Genomic DNA, 23,607 nt, shown 5'->3' with positions numbered 1-23,607 from the left:
TTCCTCAAACCGTCTCAACTTGGCATTTCATCAACAACAGCGAAAGCTCCACCCTAAACTACGCCTCACCTTCCTGGTTATCCAATTCATCATAAGCAAATGTAACTGACTCTCCAAACCACAGGGAACAGAGCAATCACAACAACCTCCAACTAACTACCTGACAACTGTAAACGAGGAAACGAAGCTAATTCCAACACAATCACAACTGAATTTTCTCAGCACTGAAGTTCTCTACAACAGCAATAGAATCCCTGCCTGCCAAAACCACTTCAGGACCATCCATCTACCCTCGGAAGGATTTTATCAAAATTGCTTTTCCCTGCTCCACACTTCAACACCTTACACTTCCAGATGAAAAACCCAACCAAACGATACCAACAAAACAGACACACACACACACACACACACACACACACACACACACACACACCATAATGACTCGACAGCCACTCAACAACCCGCCCACCCAACCCATTCTTGAACCCCACACCACCTCGACGCTCACCTGTCTGAAAATTGCACACTCCCCAGACATGTACGTGTCACACTCTCACCTCCCTCTGACCTTTGGACACCATCCCACATCCTCTCCAACATTACAAACATATAGTCAATATGGCACAAGATCCCGTGTGTCCAAGGTGCAAATTCCGTACTTAAAGACAGTGAAAACCTATTTCATAATTGTCCTTATGTCCTTCTGTTGCCGGCTCTTGGCCGTCTCTCTCTCTCTCTCTCTCTCTCTCTCTCTCTCTCTCTCTCTCTCGTTTTTTTTTTAAATTTTCCAAAAGAAGGAACAGAGAAGGGGGCCAGGTGAGGATATTCCCTCAGAGTCCCAGTCCTCTGTTCTTAACGCTACCTTGCTAACGCGGGAAATGGCGAATAGTTTGAAAGAAAAAAAAAGAATATATATATATATATATATATATATATATATATATATATATATATATATATACATATATATATATATATATATATATATATATATATATATATATATATATATATATATATATATATTCAACGCTCACTCGAGCTGCTGCAGCCTCAAAGCCACGGTCACCATACAGGAGCAGGGTAAGGTGGGCTACCTGGGAGAGGAAAAGACTCTCGACGGAGCTACGTAATCCAGCGCGCGTCCAAGATTTGGTCAAGGGGTTGGAGGGGAGGGGAGGGGTTGGAGGGGAGGGGAGGGGAGGAGGGGTGGTGTAGGGTGGGGTGGGGGGTATGTATGGGGGGGGAGGGGTTGGGCCAATCCTGAATTCGCAAAGACAACGATGACGAATTGAAAACAATTGAAAGAAAACGGGTTGTTCATCTTTTCGATGTTCCATCTAATCATTACGATGAGTTAAATTTTTAAAGAAAACGGATTGTTGATCTTTTCGATGTTACATCTAATTATTGCCATGAGTTAAAATTCTCAATCAGACTTATAAAAGCTGTTTATTGATAACATCTATGGCCAGTTTTGAATGGAAAGAATATATTTACATTTGAAAACAGGAAAGAAGTGATAGCAGTACCGAAGGAAGAATATATTTGTACTTGAAAACGTGAAAGAAGTGATAGCAGTAATGAAGGAAGAATATATTTATACTTGAAAACGTGAAAGAAGTGATAGCAGTAATGAAGGAAGAATATATTCGTACTTGAAAACGAGAAAGAAGTGATAGCAGTAATGAAGGAAGATTTCTTTCACGAGAAATCATCAATTATACTCTTGTAAGACACTGAATATATTTCTTCATCATAAACTAACTTTTTGAGAAAGGTTTGTGAAATGTGTAATGTTATATTTGTTATGAATAGAGTTAATTACTGAACGCTTTAACGTACGTACGTATATATACAGCTATGTCCTCTTCGTTGGGCTGAGAACGGTGGATTAATTATAATAATTAATTTATCATTTATCATTATCATTATTAGGTATGTAGTAATTGTAATGATTATTCATTATCTATTAAAATCATTATCATAATTATCTTATCATTCTTTAGGTTGTATGGTAATTTTGATATATTTATTTATTTGTTATTATCATCAATATTATTATTATTATTATTATTATTATTATTATTATCATTAAGGTTATATGGTAATTTTAATATATCAGTTCATTTATTATTATCAATATTATTATTATTATTATTATTATTATTATTATTATTATTATTATTATTATTATTATCATTATCATCATCATTATTATTGTTATCATATAGTAAATGCAACGATATATCAATTCATCATTTATTATCATTATCATCATCATTATTAAGGTTATATGGTAACTGTTATGATATATCAATTTATCATTTATCATTAATTTATTTTGCATTGTTTAATGTGGGAAGGAAAATTACCCCAACGTCCATGTTCACCCCCTCCCCCCCAAGCCCTGGACACCCACACCCCCGGCTATACTTCTTTCCGTCCACCGACGACCATCCATATACACACACAGCCCCGCAGGGCCGGACCATATCGTCGCTTGCGGTGTTTGCCGCGTGCGGGAGGAGGAGGAGGAGGAGGAGGCCCCTGGGGGAGAGAAGGGGGAGGAGGAGGAGGCCCCTGGGGAGGAGAAGGGGGAGGAGAAGGAGACCCCTTGGGAGGAGAAGGGGGAGGAGAAGGAGGCCCCTTGGGGGAGAGAAGGGGGAGGAGAAGGGTGTCTGGGTAATGATGGTAGACGAATTTTCTAAATGATTCTATGTCAACTACGTAAGCTTGAAATTGAAATTGAAGTATGTTTATATTACCATTATGATATAGCTGATGGTAAATATATGAAAATATGTGCGAAACTGGAAGAACATATTACATCTATCTATCCATCTACCTATCTATCTATCTATCTATCTATCTATCTATCTATCTATATATATATATATATATATATATATATATATATATATATATATATATGTGTGTGTGTGTGTGTGTGTGTGTGTGTGTGTAAGAACGAATCTAATATGTATATTGGCAAAAAAAATATATAATATATAATATATAAACTAAACTATTCTAGAGTTAAGTACCTGCTATATAACTATAAGACACTATATCTATCGTCTGCTTTGGTAAGAAGTATTTTTGTAAAAATATTAAAAGAAAAGGGAAAAAAGATGTATCTTTTTAAGAATATTAAAAAAAAAGGGAAAAATAAATTCCCATCGCACACTAACCCAATCTACTTTGCTCTTAAGAAAAAAAATATATATACTGTTTATTCTCATAAAAATATATATACTGTTTATTCTCATAAAAATATATATACTGTTTATTCTCATAAAAATATATATACTGTTTATTCTCATAAAATATATATACTGTTTATTCTTATAAAATATATATACTGTTTATTCTCACAAAAAAAATACTCGTAATGATTTTTATATATAAACTTAATTAATCTACGCTGACATACGACCTGCAGATATGTCATATCGGTGTTTGTAACAATAACTACAAGTTTATTCTGGGTTTTACTAAGGCCAAAGTCTCCAGCAAACATTGTGATATACATATATTGATGACGCTTCGCCTCCTGTATTTAATTACTTTATATCTATATCTGTATATACTTAGTCTATATCTATATACGTATATAATCTGATTACTTTATATCTACATCCGTATATGATTACTTTATACCTATTTCTGTATGTACTTGCTGTATATCTATATACGTATATAATCACTTTATATCTATATCCGTATATGATTACTTTATACCTATTTCTGTATATACTTACTCTATATCTATATCTGTATATAATTACTTTATCTTTATATCCGTATATAATTACTTTATATCTATATCTGCATATAAATACTTTATATCTATATCCGTATATAATTACTTTATATTGTTTGGTTTAATGGCATCTGCAGCAATCATCAAGGATAAATCAGCAGTTCATAAAATATAATTATCATTAATGAGCATTATATATATATATATATATATATATATATATATATATATATATATATATATATATATATATATATATATATATATATATATATATATATATATATATATATATATATATATATATATATATATTCCGACACATATTTTGAGAAATTCTGAGATCTGAGATTTTAGAAAATTTATGTAATATTGTTATCAATATTATGTTTTGTCACCAATATTTGATTTTCCTAATTATTTAAATCATTAGAAAAGAAAATTATTTGTACTTTTTATAGCTTTTAACGAATTAACAAATTAGTATATATATATATATATATATATATATATATATATATATATATATATATATATATATATATATATATATATATATATATATGCGTGTCGCTCAAGCAATTTACATATATAAACCACTGATGGAAATTGGTTTAGTAAGTAACGGTGCCAACAGATTAATATACATCTATATGTTATCACTTTTAATTATACCTGATTTATATATATTTATTAACAATTTTATTATAAAGTTATTGTGGGAGATGATATATGATATATATCTGCTTATACAATCTGACGATGAAAGGTTATATTTGTGTAATATTAGCAATTACATTATGTTTCTATATATATATATATATATATATATATATATATATATATATATATATATATATATATATATATATATACGTAAATTCTATACAGGCACCTCTACATATATATAGATATATATATATATATATATATATATATATATATATATATATATATATATATATATATATACACACACACAGTAGCCATGATCATCATCTGGTGTGGGTTGACGTCACTGGACGGAGGAGTAAAATTCGACGACCTTTTCTCTCACATACAACACCACCACCACCACCGTGCCCTGCTCCTGCCTCGAGTGCAGTTTGATTGAAGCTACGGCGGATTCTTACATGAGGTTTAATGATAATAATAATAATAATAATAATAATAATGATAATAATAATAGTAGTAATAATGATAATAATAAAATTAATAATGATGATAATAGAATAATGATGATAATAATAATCATAATGATGACATTATCACTGATATTCAAGTAATGATAATAATAATGATAATAGAACAATAATAATGATAAAAACAATAATGATGATAATATAATGATAATGATAATAATAATAACAAAATTATAATACTAATAACAGATATTCAAGTAATGATAATAATAATGATAATAGAACAATAATAATGATAAAAACAATAATAGATAATATAATGATAATGATAATAATAATAACAAAATTATAATACTGATAACAATAATAATAATGATCATAATAATGATGATAATATATTAATAATCAATAGAAAGATAATAGTATTAATAATAAAACTAATAATAATAATATTGGTAATCACACACACACACACACACACACACACATATATATATATATATATATATATATATATATATATATATATATATATATATATATATATATATAGATATATATATATTCTTTCGTTTGTTTCTTTGCGCTACCTCGCTAACGCAGGAGACAGCAAGTAAGTATAACAGATAAAATATATATATATATATATATATATATATATATATATATATATATATATATATATATATATATATATATATATTGGTGTTACCGGACCCTGCCTCAAGGTTGTATCGTCCAGGTTGTTAATGAGAAGTTGTACATAGTTACAGAAGGAGTTATCATCCAACAGAAGTCCATCATTACCCTGCTACTGGAAGTAGCGCACAGCAGGAGAACTGCATGAACAACTCCTGCAAAAAGGGCTTTAGAGCAATTAGAAATATATATATATATATATATATATATATATATATATATATATATATATATATATATATATATATATATATATATATATATATATATATATATATATATATATATGATATAAAAATTCTAATTTTCATATGAATTCTATACAATGATAATATTTATCTTTATGATTTTGAAATATTTTAATTCTATCGCTCCCATTTCCTGCCAATATATGAATAAATCCATTCCCTACTCATATATGACTAGATAAATCCATTCCCTATTCATATATGACCAGATAAATCCATTCCCTATTCATATATGACTAGATAAATCCATTTCCTACTCATATATGACTAAATAAATCCAATTTCTGTTCATATATGATTAAATAAATCCATTTCGAGATGCAATGTGAGGCCATATTAAAACTTCTGGTGTATACATAACCACTTAACTTTATTTGCTTTATATACAGTTCATAGAAATTCATCAATACATCACATTAAGTCAACATCTGTAGTTATATCACAGCCATGCCGCCCACCGCCGCCCACGCTGGGGGGTGTGGGGGGTCCTCACTGGGCGGGCGGAGGGTCGTGCGCGGGGCGCGGCTCCGGGTCGTCGCTGGTCGTGGTCGGCGGCAGGGGCCAGGGCGCCCCGGAGACCCAGCCCAGCAGGGACCACGGGCGGGGGTCGTCGTCCTCGTCGTCTTCGTCGTCGTGGGCGGCGGGCGTGGGCGGCGACGGGGAGGCGGCGGCGGGGGCGGGGTGGGAGTCGTCGCTGACCACGTCGATCTCGGCGGCGTCGTGGCCCAGGTGGTCGTGGTGGTGGCCCGTGTGGCGTCGGGTCTTGGCCATCTTGTCGTCCGGGGCCAGGAGGCTGGCCACGTCGAACTGCCGCTTGCGGGCTATCGGGGGCTGCGGCTGGAGACCGGGCGACGACGCCTGCGGCTGCGACCCGTCGTCAGGAGTGGTGAGGGCGGTGGCGGTGGTGTGGTGGTGGTGTTGCTGCTGCTGCTGCTGTAGATGGTGGTGGTGGGCGTGGTGGTGAGCGGCGGGCGGCGACTCATGGGCGGCGTGGGCGTTGGCGTTGGCCGTGGCCGTCGTCGTCGTCGTCGTCGTCGGGGAGGGCGGCTCGGGCGACGAGTCGTCGTCCACGGCGAGGCCCAGGTGCTTCCTGACGCGGCGCTGCGCCCGGCGGCGGCGGAAGTCGCCCCTCCTGAAGTCGTCGAGGTTGGCCGGGTGGATGGCCCAGTAGTGGCCCTTGCCGTTGGCGGATCGGCCGGCCTTGATGAAGCAGTCGTTGAGGGAGAGGTTATGGCGGATGGAGTTCCTCCAGCCGGGCCCCCTGGACCTGAAGTACGGGTAGTGGTCCAGGATGTACTGGTAGATATCGCTCAGCACCAGCTTCTTGTCTGGGCTGCTCAAGATGGCCATGGCGATCAGTCCGATGTACGAGTGCTGGGGCTTGGGTTCCTCGGGCCCCACCCGCGGCAGGAGGGCGCGCGGGTCCATCAGGCGGTACCCGTAGAGAGGGTGGGGCGGCGGGAAGGCCGCGGGCGGCGGTCCTCCCTGGCCGCCCATCAGCGCACCGCCCAGACTGGCGGCCGAGCCCAGGCCGCCCATCAGGGGCGACCCGAGACTTCCCATGAGATGGCCGCCCATGAGGCCGCCCATCATGCTGGCCTCCTGCAGGTGGTGGTGATGGGCCGAGAGCGGGGGCCTGGCCCAGGCCAAGCCGGCCGAGGCCAGGCGCAGCCGCTCGGCCAGGGCCAGCTGGTACAGGAGCCGCTGTTGCTCAGTAGGCACGGGAGAGGTCGGGTGGGCCTCCGTCAGGGGCGCGGGCTTGATGGCTAAGGGCGCCACGACCGTGGGCGGCGACACGGACGACTCACGCCCACACACAGAGTCCATGATGATGGCGGTGGTGGTGGAGAGAGCAAAAAGCACGTGGCAGCACGTGGCGGCGGGTTAAAAACACGCGCGCACACACACACACACACACACACACACAGGTCACCACGAGCCGTCACACACGTGCGGCCGGCCACACCGACCTGCCGGGGAGCAATGTTGTCCCTCAACTGGATACCGACTTAAGAATCACCCCTCGGACACCCCCCCCCAATCTCCTCCCTCCCTATAAACCCCTCCCACCGCCTCTTGACATACCTCCCCGCTCATTGGTCAGGCTCTCCACCAAGCCCCGCCTCCTGGACCGGGCTCCTCCCCCGGCGGCCAATGAGCGGCGTGTTGGCACAAACATTGATCAGTGTGGACCAATCAGGGCGCACGTGTTTGACTAAAGTTTTGGCCTCTCCAGCCACCATTTTCCAAATATTGTGCCTGAGTGGCCGACCCGACAAATCGCTGCTCCCTGATATCGGCCGCGTCCGAACCCTGCCAAGGCGCTGGAATATAACTTTCCAATCCATTCCCCCGGCCTGGGCCCTTCTTGAGTACAGCTGGGAAAGCTTTTAGGTGTATGTGAGGATAAGAGAGGGAATGACGCTTGGGGTAGTCTGGGAATTCCAGCTCGGGTTGGTGATGGTATGGGTGTATTTGACCGTCTTCGGATAAGTTTCTTAAGGAGGTAAGTGGTGGAGGAAGACGAAGAACAATGATGGTGTGGTGGGTGGTGGGTGGTGGTGGTAATGGTGGGTTGTGGTGGTGATAATGGTGGGTTGTGGTGATAATTAGGGGGGAGGGGTTGTTGTGGTGATTGTAGTGATGGGTTATGGTGAGGTTTGGTGGGTCGTGGTGACTGAAGGTGGGTTGTGGTGGTAAAGGTGGGTCGTGGTGACATATAGTGGGTCGTGATGACTTATACAGTGGGTCGCGGTGACTTATGTAGTGGGTCGTAGTGACTTATATAGTGGGTCGTAGTGACTTACATAGTGGGTCGTGGTGACATATAGTGGGTCGTGGTGACTTATATGGTGGGTCGTGATGACTTATGGTGGGTTGTGGTGACAGTGATAGTGAGTTCTGGTGATGGTGGTGGCTTGTAGTTGTGATTGTAGTGGTGGGTTTAGTGGTGATGGGAGTGGGTTGTGGCGAATGTAGTGGGATGTAGTGATGGTAGTGGGTTGTGGTGACTGTGATCAGTTATACAGTGGTGGGTTCTAATAGGTTGTAATGGTTGTAGGGTTGTGGTAATGGTTGTAGGGTTGTGGTAATGGTTGTAGGTGATCATGTGATGTATTGATGGTGAGGTGTCATGTGATGTGGCACGGTGTGGTAGCTGGATGTGATGGCATGTGGTTTCCATGTGATGATATGTGATGTCTTATGCCATAATGTGATATGTGATGTGATTGGATATATATATAGATAGATAGATAGATAGATAGATAGATAGATAGATAGATACATACATACATACATACATAATACATACATAGAAAGATAGATAGATAGATAGATAGATAGACAGATATAGATAGATAGATGGATAAATAGATAGATAGATAGATATTCAGAACGTGAGGGTGTGCGACCGTTCTTGTAGCCAGCAGTCTTTCCAAGCGCAGATGCGCCTCGACCTGGCAGTGGTATCGCACTGCAACCTGGGGTACGACGACGAGGGATCTCAGGTGGCAGGAGATGACGGTGGCGTCACTGAGGGGGAGAGAGAGAGAGAGAGAGAGAGAGAGAGAGAGAGAGAGAGAGAGAGAGAGAGGTGGGTGTCTGAGTGCCTCTCGAGATCTTGATCGCTGGTGTTGGAGGGTGAGGGTGAGTGGGTCGTTCGAGGACGACCCTTTCCATGACCTTTCCAGCAGCCGCTGTCGAGGGTGGCCAAGGCGAGGGAGGGAAGGAGGAATGGAGGGAGGGAGGGATGGAGGGAGGGAAGGGAGGGATGGAGGGAAGGGAGGGATGGAAGGAAGGAGGGAGGAGGATGTTAAGTGGCCACAACTGTGAAAGGAGGGAGGGAAGGAAGGAGGGATGGAGGGAAGGGAGGGATGGAGGGATGGGAGGGAGGGAGGAGGTTGAGTGGCCACAACTGTGAAAGGAGGGAGGGAAGAAAGGAAGGATGGAGGGAAGGGAGGGATGGAGGGAAGGAGGGAGGGAGGAGGTTGAGTGGCCACAACTGTGAAAGGAGGGAGGGAAGGAAGGAGGGATGGAGGGAAGGAGGGAGGGAGGAGGAGGTTAAGTGGCCACAACTGTGAAAGAAGGGAAGGGAAGGAAGGAGGGATGGAAGGAAGGGAGGGAAGGAGGGAGGAGGAGGTTAAGTGGCCACAACTGTGAAAGGAGGGAGGGAAGGAAGGAGGGATATGGGGGGAATGGAGGGAAGGAGGGAGGGAGGGAGGAGGAGGTTAAGTGGCCACAACTGTGAAAGGAGGGAGGGAAGGAAGGAGGGATATGGGGGGAATGGAGGGAAGGAGGGAGGGAGGGAGGAGGAGGTTAAGTGGCCACAACTGTGAAAGGAGGGAGGGAAGGAAGGAGGGATGGAGGGAAGGAGGGAGGGAGGGAGGAGGAGGTTAAGTGGCCACAACTGTGAAAGGAGGGAGGGAAGGAAGGAGGGATATGGGGGGGGAAGGAGGGAAGGAGGGAGGGAGGAGGTTAAGTGGCCACAACTGTGAAAGGAGGGAGGGAAGGAAGGAGGGATGGAGGGAAGGGAGGGAAGGAGGGAGGAGGAGGTTAAGTGGCCACAACTGTGAAAGGAGGGAGGGAAGGAAGGAGGGATGGAGGGAAGGGAGGGAAGGAGGGAGGGAGGAGGTTAAGTGGCCACAACTGTGAAAGTGAAGAAGGTCTGACGACGGTGGTGACGCGTCCCTTCCAGCGGGAGGTGATCTTCCAGGAGTGACATCGAGGAGCGAGGTGGATAGGACAACCCGGAGGGGACTGGCTGGGTGGGGGGGGGTCTAGTGAGACAGTAAGGGGGGGGGCAGGACTGGAAGCTTGGTGGACTGGACAACCCGGAGGGGACTGACTGGGGGGGTCTAGTGGGACAATGGGGGGGGGGACAGGGCTTGGAGGAGCATCCGTGGTTTGGTTGTTAGTGACGTGGTTGAGGGAGGCAATCCAGGCCGGTGGGTTGTTAAGGGAGTTCTTGGGTGGGGGGAGGGGAAGGTTGTAGTTCCAGTGGGGAAGGGGGAGGTTGTAGTTCCAGTGGGGAGGGGGAGGGGGAGGTTGTAGTTCCAGTGGGGAGGGGGAGGGGGAGGTTGTAGTTCCAGTGGGGAGGGGGAGGGGGAGGTTGTAGTTCCAGTGGGGAGGGGGAGGGGAGGTTGTAGTTCCAGTGGGGAGGGGGAGGGGGAGGTTGTAGTTCCAGTGGGGAGGGGGAGGGGGGAGGTTGTAGTTCCAGTGGGGAGGGGGAGGTTGTAGTTCCAGTGGGGAAGGAGGGGGGAGGATGTAGTTCCAGTGGGGAAGGGGGAGGTTGTAGTTCCAGTGGGGAAGGAGGGGGGAGGTTGTAGTTCCAGTGGGGAGGGGGAGGTTGTAGTTCCAGTGGGGAAGGAGGGGGGAGGTTGTAGTTCCAGTGGGGAGGGGGAGGTTGTAGTTCCAGTGGGGAGGGGGAGGTTGTAGTTCCAGTGGGGAAGGAGGGGGGAGGTTGTAGTTCCAGTGGGGAGGGGGAGGTTGTAGTTCCAGTGGGGAAGGAGGGGGGAGGTTGTAGTTCCAGTGGGGAGGGGGAGGTTGTAGTTCCAGTGGGGAGGGGGAGGTTGTAGTTCCAGTGGGGAGGGGGGGAGGTTGTAGTTCCAGTGGGGAGGGGGGAGGTTGTAGTTCCAGTGGGGAGGGGGAGGTTGTAGTTCCAGTGGGGAGGGGGAGGTTGTAGTTCCAGTGGGGAAGGAGGGGGGAGGTTGTAGTTCCAGTGGGGAGGGGAGGGGGATTTTGTAGTTCCAGTGGAGGGTCGGTCTAGGAAGTTGTTGAACACACTGGCACCCACGTACAAACACAAGGGGCACATCGCTTTACCCCCCTGTGGGACGCCCACTGGGGTAAAGGCACTGGAGGGGGTGTATATGGCTTCCCCCAGGGGGTAAGAAGAACACCACTGCACATGGGGGAGGAGGTTGTTATGTTGTTATGATGGGTTATAATGGTGTTGTATTCATATCTCCCCGTCTTGCCTACGTGGTATGGTGTACATACGTACCCGTGTGGTGGTGGTGGTGTACATACCCAGCCGTGTGTGCAAAAAAGGAAAGCCAAAATGGTGTATACACACACCACACACACACACACACACACACACAGGGATAATACAACACTAAAGAGAAAAAGAATGGAGGCACAGAAGTGGTTCTTCACACCTTGGCTGACGAGGGAGGTTGGACCTGAAGGTAATACTTCGAGGCCGAGCCTGAAGGTAATAAATACTTCGAGGACGAGCCTGAAGGTAATACTTCGAGGCCGAGTCTGAAGGTAATACTTCGAGGCCGAGCCTGAAGGTAATGCTTCGAGGCCGACCCTGAAGGTAATAAATACTTCGAGGCCGAGCCTGAAGGTAGTACTTCGAGGCCGAGCCTGAAGGTAATGCTTCGAGGCCGAGCCTGAAGGTAATAAATACTTCGAGGCCGAGCCTGAAGGTAGTACTTCGAGGCCGAGCCTGAAGGTAATGCTTCGAGGCCGACCCTGAAGGTAATGCTTCGAGGCCGACCCTGAAGGTAATAAATACTTCGAGGCCGAGCCTGAAGGTAATACTTCGAGGCCGAGCCTGAAGGTAATGCTTCGAGGCCGACCCTGAAGGTAATAAATACTTCGAGGCCGAGCCTGAAGGTAGTACTTCGAGGCCGAGCCTGAAGGTAATACTTCGAGGCCGAGCTTGAAGATAGTACTTCGAGGCCGAGCCAAGTTCCCTCGAGGGTCGTTCGCGGTCGTGTAGGCGACGGAGGTGGGAGGGTTGGGGGGGTGGGGGGGTCAAACTTAATGGGTCAATTGGTGTGGTCGTGTTTACCCTCAAGATGTCTGTCTGTCTGTCACACGAAGGTAATTAGGGAAGGTCACCTGTCAACACCTTTAAGGTTCTCCAATTTGCTCTACATTTTGATGAACTTTATTTGCATGTGAGTGAGCGAGCGAGCGAGCGAGCGAGACTTTGAAGGAATCAAAACTCCTCCTTTGGTTGTATCGTATGTTCTTTACTTTGGAAAGTACAGTACAAGATTGGAGGGGAATTTTAACACACACCCCCTCCCTCCCTCTTCGTCTTCTTCTTGTGAAGGGAGATGGATGTTCTCCGGTGTTCTTCTTGTGAAGGGAGATGTTCTCCGGAGTCTTCTATACTGAAGGGAGATGTTCTCCGGTGTTCTTCTTGTGAAGGTAGATGTTCTCCAGTGCTCTTCTTGTGAAGGGAGATGTTCTCCGGTGTTCTTCTTAAAGGGAGATGTTCTCCGGTGTTCTTCTATACTGAAGGGAGATGTTCTCCGATGTTCTTCTTGTGAAGGGAGATGTTCTCCGGTGTTCTTCTTGTGAAGGGAGATGTTCTCCGGTGTTCTTGTGAAGGGAGATGTTCTCCGGTGTTCTTCTTGTGAAGGGAGATGTTCTTCGGTGTTCTTGTGAAGGGAGATGTTCTCCGGTGTTCTTCTTGTGAAGGGAGATGTTCTCCGGTGTTCTTCTTGTGAAGGGAGATGGATGTTCTCCGGTGTTCTTCTTGAAGGGAGATGGATGTTCTCCGGTGTTCTTCTATACTGAAGATGTTCCATGACGAGGGTCTACTTTCTCTACCTCCGGGGGGCGCTTTCTGCCACCATCTACTGTCTACATCGGTAGATTCACGGTGTCCACCATCTACTGTCTACATCGGTAGATTCGCGGTGTCCAACGTCTACTGTCTACATTGGTAGATTGGCGGTGTCCAACGTCTACTGTCTACATTGGTAGATTGGCGGTGTCCAACGTCTACTGTCTACATTGGTAGATTCGCGGTGTCCAACGTCTACTGTCTACATTGGTAGATTCGCGGTGTCCACCAGCATGTGGATACTGGCTGTTATGAACACGGATGGAGAGAGAGAGAGAGAGAGAGAGAGAGAGAGAGAGAGAGAGAGAGAGAGAGAGAGAGAGAGAGAGAAGGGAGGGGAGGAGGAGGTGGGGAAAGAAGGGGGGGAAAGATAATTGTGGGGGGGGGGGCTCGGTAGGACACAAACGAGCAGTAGGGCCATCTGGTGTGGTTCGAAGGCCAACTGCTTGTTTATGCTGGGTCGTGATGGGTGGTTACTGCCGCCGCTGCTCCATTAACTGCTCGTACAGAAGAGATCCTGTCTACCTGTCTACCTGTCTACTTGTCTACTACCTCTTCAGTTAAGGTGACTGTGTGGGTTGTAGGCAGTGATGTTATCTGTACGTTGTACTACAACACCAATAACCCGGGTGTTGTGTGGTGTTGTGAGGGAGAAGTGTTGTTCATTACCTCCAACACTTGATTACCTCCAACACTGGATTACCTCCAACACTGGATTACCTCCAACACTGAATCACCTCCAATACTGGATCACCTCCAGCACTTGATCACCTCCATCACTGGATCACCTCCAACACTTGATCACCTCCAACACTTGATCACCTCCAACACTTGATCACCTCCAACACTAACAGCTGAGGTGAATATAGACTGTTCATCTTCGATCGAATTCCATCTAACTTGTTATGAAATTTTTTTTTTCTCGTTTATGGAAGAACATAAATATAGGTGTTCTCTTGTTCTTCTTATCTCCATATCCTCCACGGGTGAACGTTCATCTGTTCTGCAGCTTGTTCTCATCCACCAGCAATGTTCTTCTCCACTCATGTGATCATTTCAAAGTCAAAATCTATCGCCACTCGTCTCCCCTTCCTACCACGCCCGACTTCGCTATACCGACCACACCCACGTGTAGCGACAGGTGGGGTTACAGCGAACCCGGCCTGGCCCGGCCTGGCCCGGCCTGGCCCAGTGTGGCCCACTGTGGGCCCCCCACGAGAGCGGAGGTGGGCCACGAAAGCTGAGTAAATAAGTCGTGTGTCATGTGGCCATGTTGACAGTGTGTGCGTGTGTGTGTGTGTGCGTGCGTGTGTGTGTGTGTGTGTGTGTGTGTGTGTGTGTGTGTGTGTGTGTGTGTGTGTGTGTGTGTCCAGCCCCCCCCCCCCCCCTGCTGACCACAGGTGTGAAAATCCCCTGGACTCACCACAGGGGGGCCATGCCCCCCTGCCGCGTCTCCTGGGCCACTCCCTCCCTCTTAAATCCTCATACCCTCCCTCCCTAACCCCTCTTACCCATCCCTAACCACCCTCCCTGGCCATTCCTAGCTCCCCCTCCCCTCCCCCCTCCCCGTTCCATTCATCAACACACACACACACACACACACACTTCATCATACCCATCACCTGTACTCATCACCACCCACAGCATTCATCATTCCCAGTCATCACCACCCACAGCATTCATCATTCCCAGTCATCACCACCCACAGCATTCATCATTCCCAGTCATCACCACCCACAGCATTCATCATTCCCAGTCATCACCAACCCACACAGCATTCATCATTCCCAGTCATCACCAACCCACAGCATTCATCATTCCCAGTCATCACCACCTACACAGCATTCATCATTCCCAGTCATCACCAACCCACAGCATTCATCATTCCCAGTCATCACCAACCCACAGCATTCATCATTCCCAGTCATCACCAACCCACAGCATTCATCATTCCCAGTCATCACCAACCCACACAGCATTCATCATTCCCAGTCATCACCAACCCACAGCATTCATCATTCCCAGTCATCACCACCTACACAGCATTCATCATTCCCAGTCATCACCAACCCACAGCATTCATCATTCCCAGTCATCACCAACCCACAGCATTCATCATTCCCAGTCATCACCACCTACACAGCATTCATCATTCCCAGTCATCACCAACCCACAGCATTCATCATTCCCAGTCATCACCAATCCACAGCATTCATCATTCCCAGTCACCACCACCTACACAGTCCACCCTCTTCATCACCCTCTGCTCTCGTCCGCTCACGGAGCCTGTTCCCAGCGAAAACAAAACGATCAACAATGCTAATTATCTTAAGTCCTAATTAACTCCGTAGACAAAATAATGATGGTAACGATGGTAATGACCCACGATAAACACAGACCATAATGACCCTTGTATCTATCTACTGGAGAATTTAATCGACTTATCCAACCACTTGGTAGAGAGAGAGAAAAAAAATATGAAGACAAGGGAAAACAAAATAATTGGTTCGGCAATGAAACACAGATTGTTTGTGACGAATAGAACGACGAAACGAGCAGGGGGGGGGGGCAAGGGGGGGAGGGAATATGGTCCGAACGAAGAGGCTTTTGATAGTGGTATGGTGGGGGGGAGGTGGGGGGGGGGGGAGAGGACACACCAGCTGAGATAAGAGAAGAGATAACGCGGGATGATAGTTGGGGGGGGGGAGGGGAGGTCAATCCGGCTGTCTGGCAATATATATATATATATATATATATATATATATATATATATATATATATATATATATATATATATATATATATATATATATATATATATATATATAATGGCTTGTTAGTCAACATGTATATGTTGTGACCAGTGGATCTGGGGGGGGGGGGGGAGACGCGTTGTTACTAACTGCCCAATTACACACACACTCTGTACACCCACATATACCTCTCTGTATACCTTCCTGTGTGTGTGTCTGTATATATATATATATATATATATATATATAATATATATATATATATATATATATATATATATATATATTACCTTCTCCCTTCTGCAAGAGCCTATACCCATCTACACCTCCCTACACCCTATGACACCTTCCACACTTCCTGCCACAGCTGAATATACACCTTCTTACACCCAACCACAACCTGTCCCGCTTCACCTTATACATCTACACCTCCACTACACCATATTACACCCAGGTCACATTTCTCCCTCCTCTACACCCTGCCACATCTACTGCATTCGAAGACTATCTGTCTATCTTCAGTTCAAGTGTTATCTGTTATCAGTAACACAAGCCCGTATCCAAGATGGTAGAAAATACAAACTTGTTATCTAAACATCACTAATGTTTTTTTTCTCTCAAATTTGACCCTCATCCTCAGAGAAGCCGCCCCCCCTCCACCACTGTAGTTACATTGGAGAAGTCTTTTGTTTGTTTTTGTTTCACTCCCCCCAAGTTCATACTTTCCTATAAAACTCCCGGGGCAGTGTATACCCTCTCTCTCTCTCTCCCCTTTAGTACGAGGTGTTAATTATTAGCCCTTTTTTTTCCCCGGGGGAGGGGTCCTGCCAGATGTTGAGCCGGAGGGAGAGGTGGTGGGTGGGAGTGGACGCCCCCATCTCCTTTATCATCCTGTTTCTACTCCTGATAAGATTATGTGATGGTGGAAACACCTCGTCATAGACCATCAGGTCTACTGTTATCTGTCCTTAATCTGTGTATCCACACCCCCCCCCTACATCCTCTTTAAATCCTCATACACCCCGCTTTACACCTTCCTACACCCTCCTGCACCCCTTTACGCCTTCCTACACCCCCCTTTACACCTTCCTACATCCCCTACACCTACCTACACCCTCCTGCACCCCCTTTTACACCTTCGTACACTCCCTTACGCCTACCTACACCCTCCTACGCGCATTACACCTCCCCTCAGTCTTCTACACCCCTTACACCCTCTTACACACCCCCCTTACACCTACCTACACCCTCCTTCACTCCCATTACACCCCTCGCTCCACCATCCCTCCCTTAACACCCTTACCTTACACCCCGTCCTCCCCGCGGGGTGTCGGGCAGCCAGCGACACCCAGGGTGTTGGCCCGCCACTAATCTCTCCCCAACAACAACAAGCCAATAATCCCTTAAACAAATCCCTAAAACAAATCCTCCAGTAAATCCCGGGATTTGGGATTGGAGTTGGGATTTGGGACTGGTGTTGGTTTAGTTATTGTTGGGTGGGCCAGGTGTTTGTGGGTGGGGGTGTCACCCACCCACCCACCACAACCTCTCTCTCTCTCTCTCTCTCTCTCTCTCTCTCTCTCTCTCTCTCTCTCTCTCTCTCTCTCTCTCCCTCCACAGGTGAAGATGACGTTATTTCGTTATCAAATTTTTCCCTCCCTTCGTTACGTCTTGATTTCGTTAGGATCAACCTGGGTTGACGTAAATTTAACCTAACCTAACCTAACCTAACTTAACCTAACTTTGCCTAACCTAATAACATAACTTAATCTAACTTAACTTAGCCTAACCTAACAACTTACCTTAATTTAACTTAACCTAACCTAACCTAATCTAACTTAACCTATCTTTGCCTAACCTAACAACATAACTTAATCTCACTTAACTTAGCCTAACCTAACAACTTAACTTAATTTAACTTAACCTAACCGAACCTAACTTAACCTAACCTATCTTTGCCTAACCTAACAACATAACTTAATCTAACTTAACTTAGCCTAACCTAACAACTTACCTTAATTTAACTTAACCTAACCTAACCTAACTTAACCTAACCTATCTTTGCCTAACCTAACAACATAACTTAATCTAACTTAACTTAGCCTAACCTAACAACTTAACTTAACCTAACCTAACCTAACCTAACAACATAACTTAATCTAACTTAACTTAGCCTAACCTAAAAACTTGATTTAACTTAACCTAACCTAACCTAACCTACCCTATCTTTGCCTAACCTAATAACATAACTTAATCTAACTTAACTTAGCCTAACCTAACAACTTAACTTAACCTAACCTAACCTAACCTAACTAAACTACGATACATAAATCCCTCAGCTGCCCATCAACCCACTCTCCCCCCTCCCCCTCCCTCACGTCCCCCCCCTCCCCCTCCCCCAGGTGATGGTGATGGTGGGGATGATGGAGAAGAGGAAGATGGGCGGTAAATGATGGAGATGATGATGATGATGATGAGAGAGAGAGAGAGAGAGAGAGAGAGAGAGAGAGAGAGAGAGAGAGAGAGAGAGAGAGAGAGAGAGAGAGTCTATATAGGAAGGAAAGAACCCACTGAAGGAAGGGCCAGGGTGAGGGAAGGCCATGGTGAAAGAAGGCCAGGGTGAAGGAAGGCCATGGTGAAAGAAGGGCCCTCGGTGAAGGAACTGGGTCGGGAAGACCAGACCCCCAAGCTGAAGGAAGCAAACCCAGACTGAAGGAAGTATAATGAAGGAAGCAAACCCAGACTGAAGGAAGTATAATGAAGGAAGCAAACCCAGACTGAAGGAAGTATACTGAAGGAAGCAAAGTTACAGTGAAGGAAGTATAATGAAGGAAGCAAACCCAGACTGAAGGAAGTAAAATGAAGGAAGCAAACCCAGACCGAAGGAAGTATAATGAAGGAAGCAAACCCAGACTGAAGGAAGTATAATGAAGGAAGCAAACCCAGACTGAAGGAAGTACAATGAAGGATGCAAACCCAGACTGAAGGAAGTATACTGAAGGAAGCAAACTTACATTGAAGGAAGTATAATGAAGGAAGCAAACCCAGACTGAAGGAAGTATAATGAAGGAAGCAAACCCAGACTGAAGGAAGTATAATGAAGGAAGCAAACCCAGACTGAAGGAAGTATAATGAAGGAAGCAAACCCAGACTGAAGGAAGTATAATGAAGGAAGCAAACCCAGACTGAAGGAAGTATAATGAAGGAAGCAAACCCAGACTGAAGGAAGTACAATGAAGGAAGCCAACCCAGACTGAAGGAAGTATACTGAAGGAAGCAAACTTACATTGAAGGAAGTATAATGAAGGAAGCAAACCCAGACTGAAGGAAGTATAATGAAGGAAGCAAACCCAGACCGAAGGAAGTATAATGAAGGAAGCCAACCCAGACTGAAGGAAGTATAATGAAGGAAGCAAACCCAGACTGAAGGAAGTATAATGAAGGAAGCAAACCCAGACTGAAGGAAGTATAATGAAGGAAGCAAACCCAGACTGAAGGAAGTATAATGAAGGAAGCCAACCCAGACTGAAGGAAGTATAATGAAGGAAGCCAACCCAGACTGAAGGAAGTATAATGAAGGAAGCCAACCCAGACTGAAGGAAGTATAATGAAGGAAGCAAACCCAGAACAGCAACGCCCAGGACCCGAGACAAGGCTGACACGAATGCAACTGAAAGAAAAGAAAGAAGTAAGAGAAAAGAAAAGAATGAAAAATGAAATCAGAATGATGGGTTCATTCATGCCTGAAGCGCTGAGACCCCGCTGGGGGGGAGGGGTAAGGTCAACCACAGGGAGGGGGAGGGAGGAAGGGAGGGAGGGGGGGAGTGGTGAACAAAGAACAGCTGGTGATGATTGATGATGGTGAACAGAGAACAGCTGTTGTTGTTCATGAACGAAGAACAGGTGTTCATGATGATGGCGGTGAACAAAAGAACATTTTGTGATGGTAGTGGTGGTGAACAAAGAACAGCTGGTAATGATGGTAGTGGTGGTGAACATAGAACAGCTGGTAATGATGGTAGTGGTGGTGAACATAGAACAGCTGGTAATGATGGTAGTGGTGGTAGTGAACATAGAACAGCTGGTGATAATCGTAGTGATGAACAAACTGCTGTTGATGAACAAATAAACAACTCGTGGTGGTGGTGGTGGTGAAGAACCGATGTTGATGAACGAAGAACAGGTGGTGAACAAAGGCAAACCTGTTCTATTTTCCAGACTGACGTCATGTAAAGTAGACAAAGCGACATAAACAAGAGGGCAAACAATGCTACGTGGGGGGGCTGCTCGCGCTGATGTAAACAAGGGCAAACAATGTGATGATGGCCGGTGAAAATCAGTGGATGACTAGGTCCGCTGATGCTCATTGCCCAAATCATGACTCTCTCTCTCTCTCTCTCTCTCTCTCTCTCTCTCTCTCTCTCTCTCTCTCTCTCTCTCTCTCTCTCTCTCTCTCTCTCTCTCTCTCTCTCTCTCTCTCTATCTATCTACCTATCTATCTATCTATCTCTATCCATCCATCTATCTATGTATCTATCAATCTATCTATCTCTCTCTCTTCATCTATCTATCTCTATCTATCCATCTATCTATCTATCTATATATATGATTCTGCGAGGCATCCAGGCTATACGGTATACCACCGGGGCTTTGGCTCTTGCGATATACTCGCATACTTCCACATGAACAGTGGTTCAATTTCCCACATTCACCCGTACACACGTGTGTGTGTGTGTGCGTGCGTGCGCGTGCCTGTGTACGTGTGCGTTGAGCGTGTGTGTGTGTGTGTGTGTGTGCGCACCAATCAGTATGTATGCATATGTATATATGTATATACTATTACCCGGGCGTAATATACTGCATAATTAACGATTTTCAAATTGCATGAGGTAAACTTAATTTCGCTACGCATGAGAAATGGGTAACGGATTTACGGTAGGGGGGGAGGGAGGGGGGGGAGGGGGGGCTATATTATGTGGGCTGTGTTCAGGCTATGTTGAACGGCCGTGCTGGGTTGGGGGGGGCGTGGTGGGGGGGGGGGGCGTGGTGGGGGGCGGTGGTGGTAGGGGGGGAGACCCCCCTAAGCCTGCTGTGTTAGGCCAAGATATATGGGGTCAAGTTGCTGTGCTGGGCTATGATATGGGGGGGGGGGGGGGGCCCAAGCCTGCTATGTTGGGCCACGCTACGGGGCCAAGCCTGCTGTGTTACGGGGCCAAGATACGGGGCCAAACCTGCTGTGTTACGGGGCCAAACCTGCTGTGTTACTGGGCCAAGATATGGGGCCAAACCTGCTGTGTTACGGGGCCAAGATATGGGGCCAAACCTGCTGTGTTACGGGGCCAAACCTGCTGTGTTACTGGGCCAAGATATGGGGCCAAACCTGCTGTGTTACGGGGCCAAGATACGGGGCCAAACCAGCTGTGTTGGGCCAAGACTGGCCAATTGCATCATAATAGGGGAGAGTGACGGACAAAATTTTAAGCCAAAAGAATAAGGAAAAAAATTGAATAAGAAAAGACACAGTAACTGTGTGTGTGTGTGTGTGTGTGTGTGTGTGTGTGTGTGTGTGTGTGTGTGTGGGTGGGTGCGTGTGTGTGTGTGTGTGTGTGCGGCGTCAGCACCTTACGAGTTTACGAAAACAGTAGCGTTTCCTTCGCTCTAGGAGGAGGTGGGAGGGAGGTGGGAGGGAGGGAGGGAGGGAAAGAATGAGGGAAGGGGGATGGTAGCTTGTTGGTGGGGGGTTGTGGGGGGTGGTGGAGGGGTAGGGGAGGGGAAGGTGGTTAGGGGGTGGGATTGTGGGGGGAGGGGGAGGGAGGGAGGGAGGGAGGGAGTCCCTCCAATTTGTGACCATTGTTCCTCTGTGGTCACGTGTGTGTGTGTGTGTGTGTGTGTGTGTGTGTGTGGGACACCACCTACACATGACTGTCTCGCCAGAGTCCTACACATGTGCACGGACACACCTGCAGGTGTGGTCGGGGAATACACACCTGGAATATACCTTACAGGAATCCACTTCCCCCCCCACCCCCTCCCAACCCCCTTTCCCCAGCCAGTATCGATGACGTCAGACCGATAATCACGTCAGAGGCGAGTATCGATGACGTCTGAGCGGGTGCTGATGACGTCTGAGCGAGTATCGATGACGTCTGAGCGGTTGCTGATGACGTCTGAGCGAGTACTGATGACGTATGAGCGAGTTTCGATGACGTCTCAGCGGGTACTGATGACGTCTGAGCGAGTATCGATGACGTCTGAGTGGGTACTGATGACGTATAAGCGAGTATCGATGACGTCTGAGCGGGTACTGATGACGTGTAAGTGATGATCAAAAGGGGGGTGGGGTGTACAGAGCGAGGATCAGTGACGTCAGAGAGTAGGATCACGTCAAAGCCAGGGGTTGATGACGTCAGGGCGTGGATCAGTGACGTAAGACTGACGTGTACAAGCGGATTCCTATTGGCCAAACAGAAATGAATTCCTATTGGCCAGACAAAGGTGAATTCCTATTAGCCAGACAGTAGTGGAGTCCTATTGGCTAGACGGAGGTGGATTCCTATTGGCCAGACAGATGTGGATTCCTATTGGCCAGACAGAGGTGGATTCCTATTGGCCAGACAGAGGTGGATTCCTCTTGGTCAGACAGAGGTGGATTCCTATTGGCCAAAAGAGGTGGATTCCTATTGGCCAGACAGTAGTGGATTCCTATTGGCCAGACAGAGGTGGATTCCTATTGGCCAGACAGAGGTGGATTCCTATTGGCCAGACGGAGATGGATTCCTATTGGCCAGACGGAGATAAGCAATGAAGACGAGAACTTCCAATTACGAACTTGGAAAAATAATAACTGTAATAAATACAAGAAGAAAATAAATCAGAATAAATCTCTTGCCTTCGTTATTACTTATCTGGTTATCTTATGGTTATCCCGTTATCATTTATCTGGTTATCTTATGGTTATCCCGTTATCATTTATGTCTTCATTTATTGGCTTTAGCCAGACAGAAGCGGTCGAGGATGGTGACGACCCCCCCCCCCCAGAGAATGACGCGGGGGCACACGTAAATGATGGGGGGGGAATGGGGGGGGCAGGTATTGGATGGGGAGGTGATGGGGTGGGAGGTTGTGGAAGGGCAGATGATGGAAGGGGTAGGTGATGGTAGAAGGAAAGACAGTGGAAGGGTAGATGGTGGGAAATATGAGGGGTCGTACCGTCGTGCTCAAGGGGGGTCGTGTACCGTCGTGCTCAAGGGGGGTCGTGTACCGTCGTGCTCAAGGGGGGTCGTGTACCGTCGTGCTCAAAGGGGGTCGTGTACCATCGTGCTCAAGGGGGGTCGTGTATACCGTCGTGCTCAAGGGGGGTCGTGTACCGTCGTGCTCAAGGGGGGTCGTGTACCGTCGTGCTCAAGGG

At 46.0% G+C, this 23,607-nt stretch overlaps 2 protein-coding genes across 2 annotated transcripts in view; both read right to left on the bottom strand.

Annotated features, from left to right (window-relative positions):
- The window catches only part of LOC139746004 (uncharacterized), a 223,409-nt gene that overhangs the window by 70,398 nt on the left and 129,404 nt on the right, over positions 1-23,607 (bottom strand). The window lies entirely within an intron of this gene.
- LOC139746047 (uncharacterized) lies at positions 6,221-7,861 on the bottom strand. The gene has a single exon (XM_071656869.1). It carries the CDS (start codon positions 7,680-7,682, stop codon positions 6,345-6,347), a length of 1,338 nt encoding a protein of 445 aa, XP_071512970.1. The 5' UTR covers positions 7,683-7,861; the 3' UTR covers positions 6,221-6,344.

This window comes from Panulirus ornatus, chromosome 63, assembly GCF_036320965.1.
Source record: "Panulirus ornatus isolate Po-2019 chromosome 63, ASM3632096v1, whole genome shotgun sequence".
In the NCBI taxonomy this organism is placed as follows: Eukaryota; Metazoa; Arthropoda; class Malacostraca; order Decapoda; family Palinuridae; genus Panulirus; species Panulirus ornatus.
This window is presented reverse-complemented; position numbering and strand designations above follow the sequence as displayed.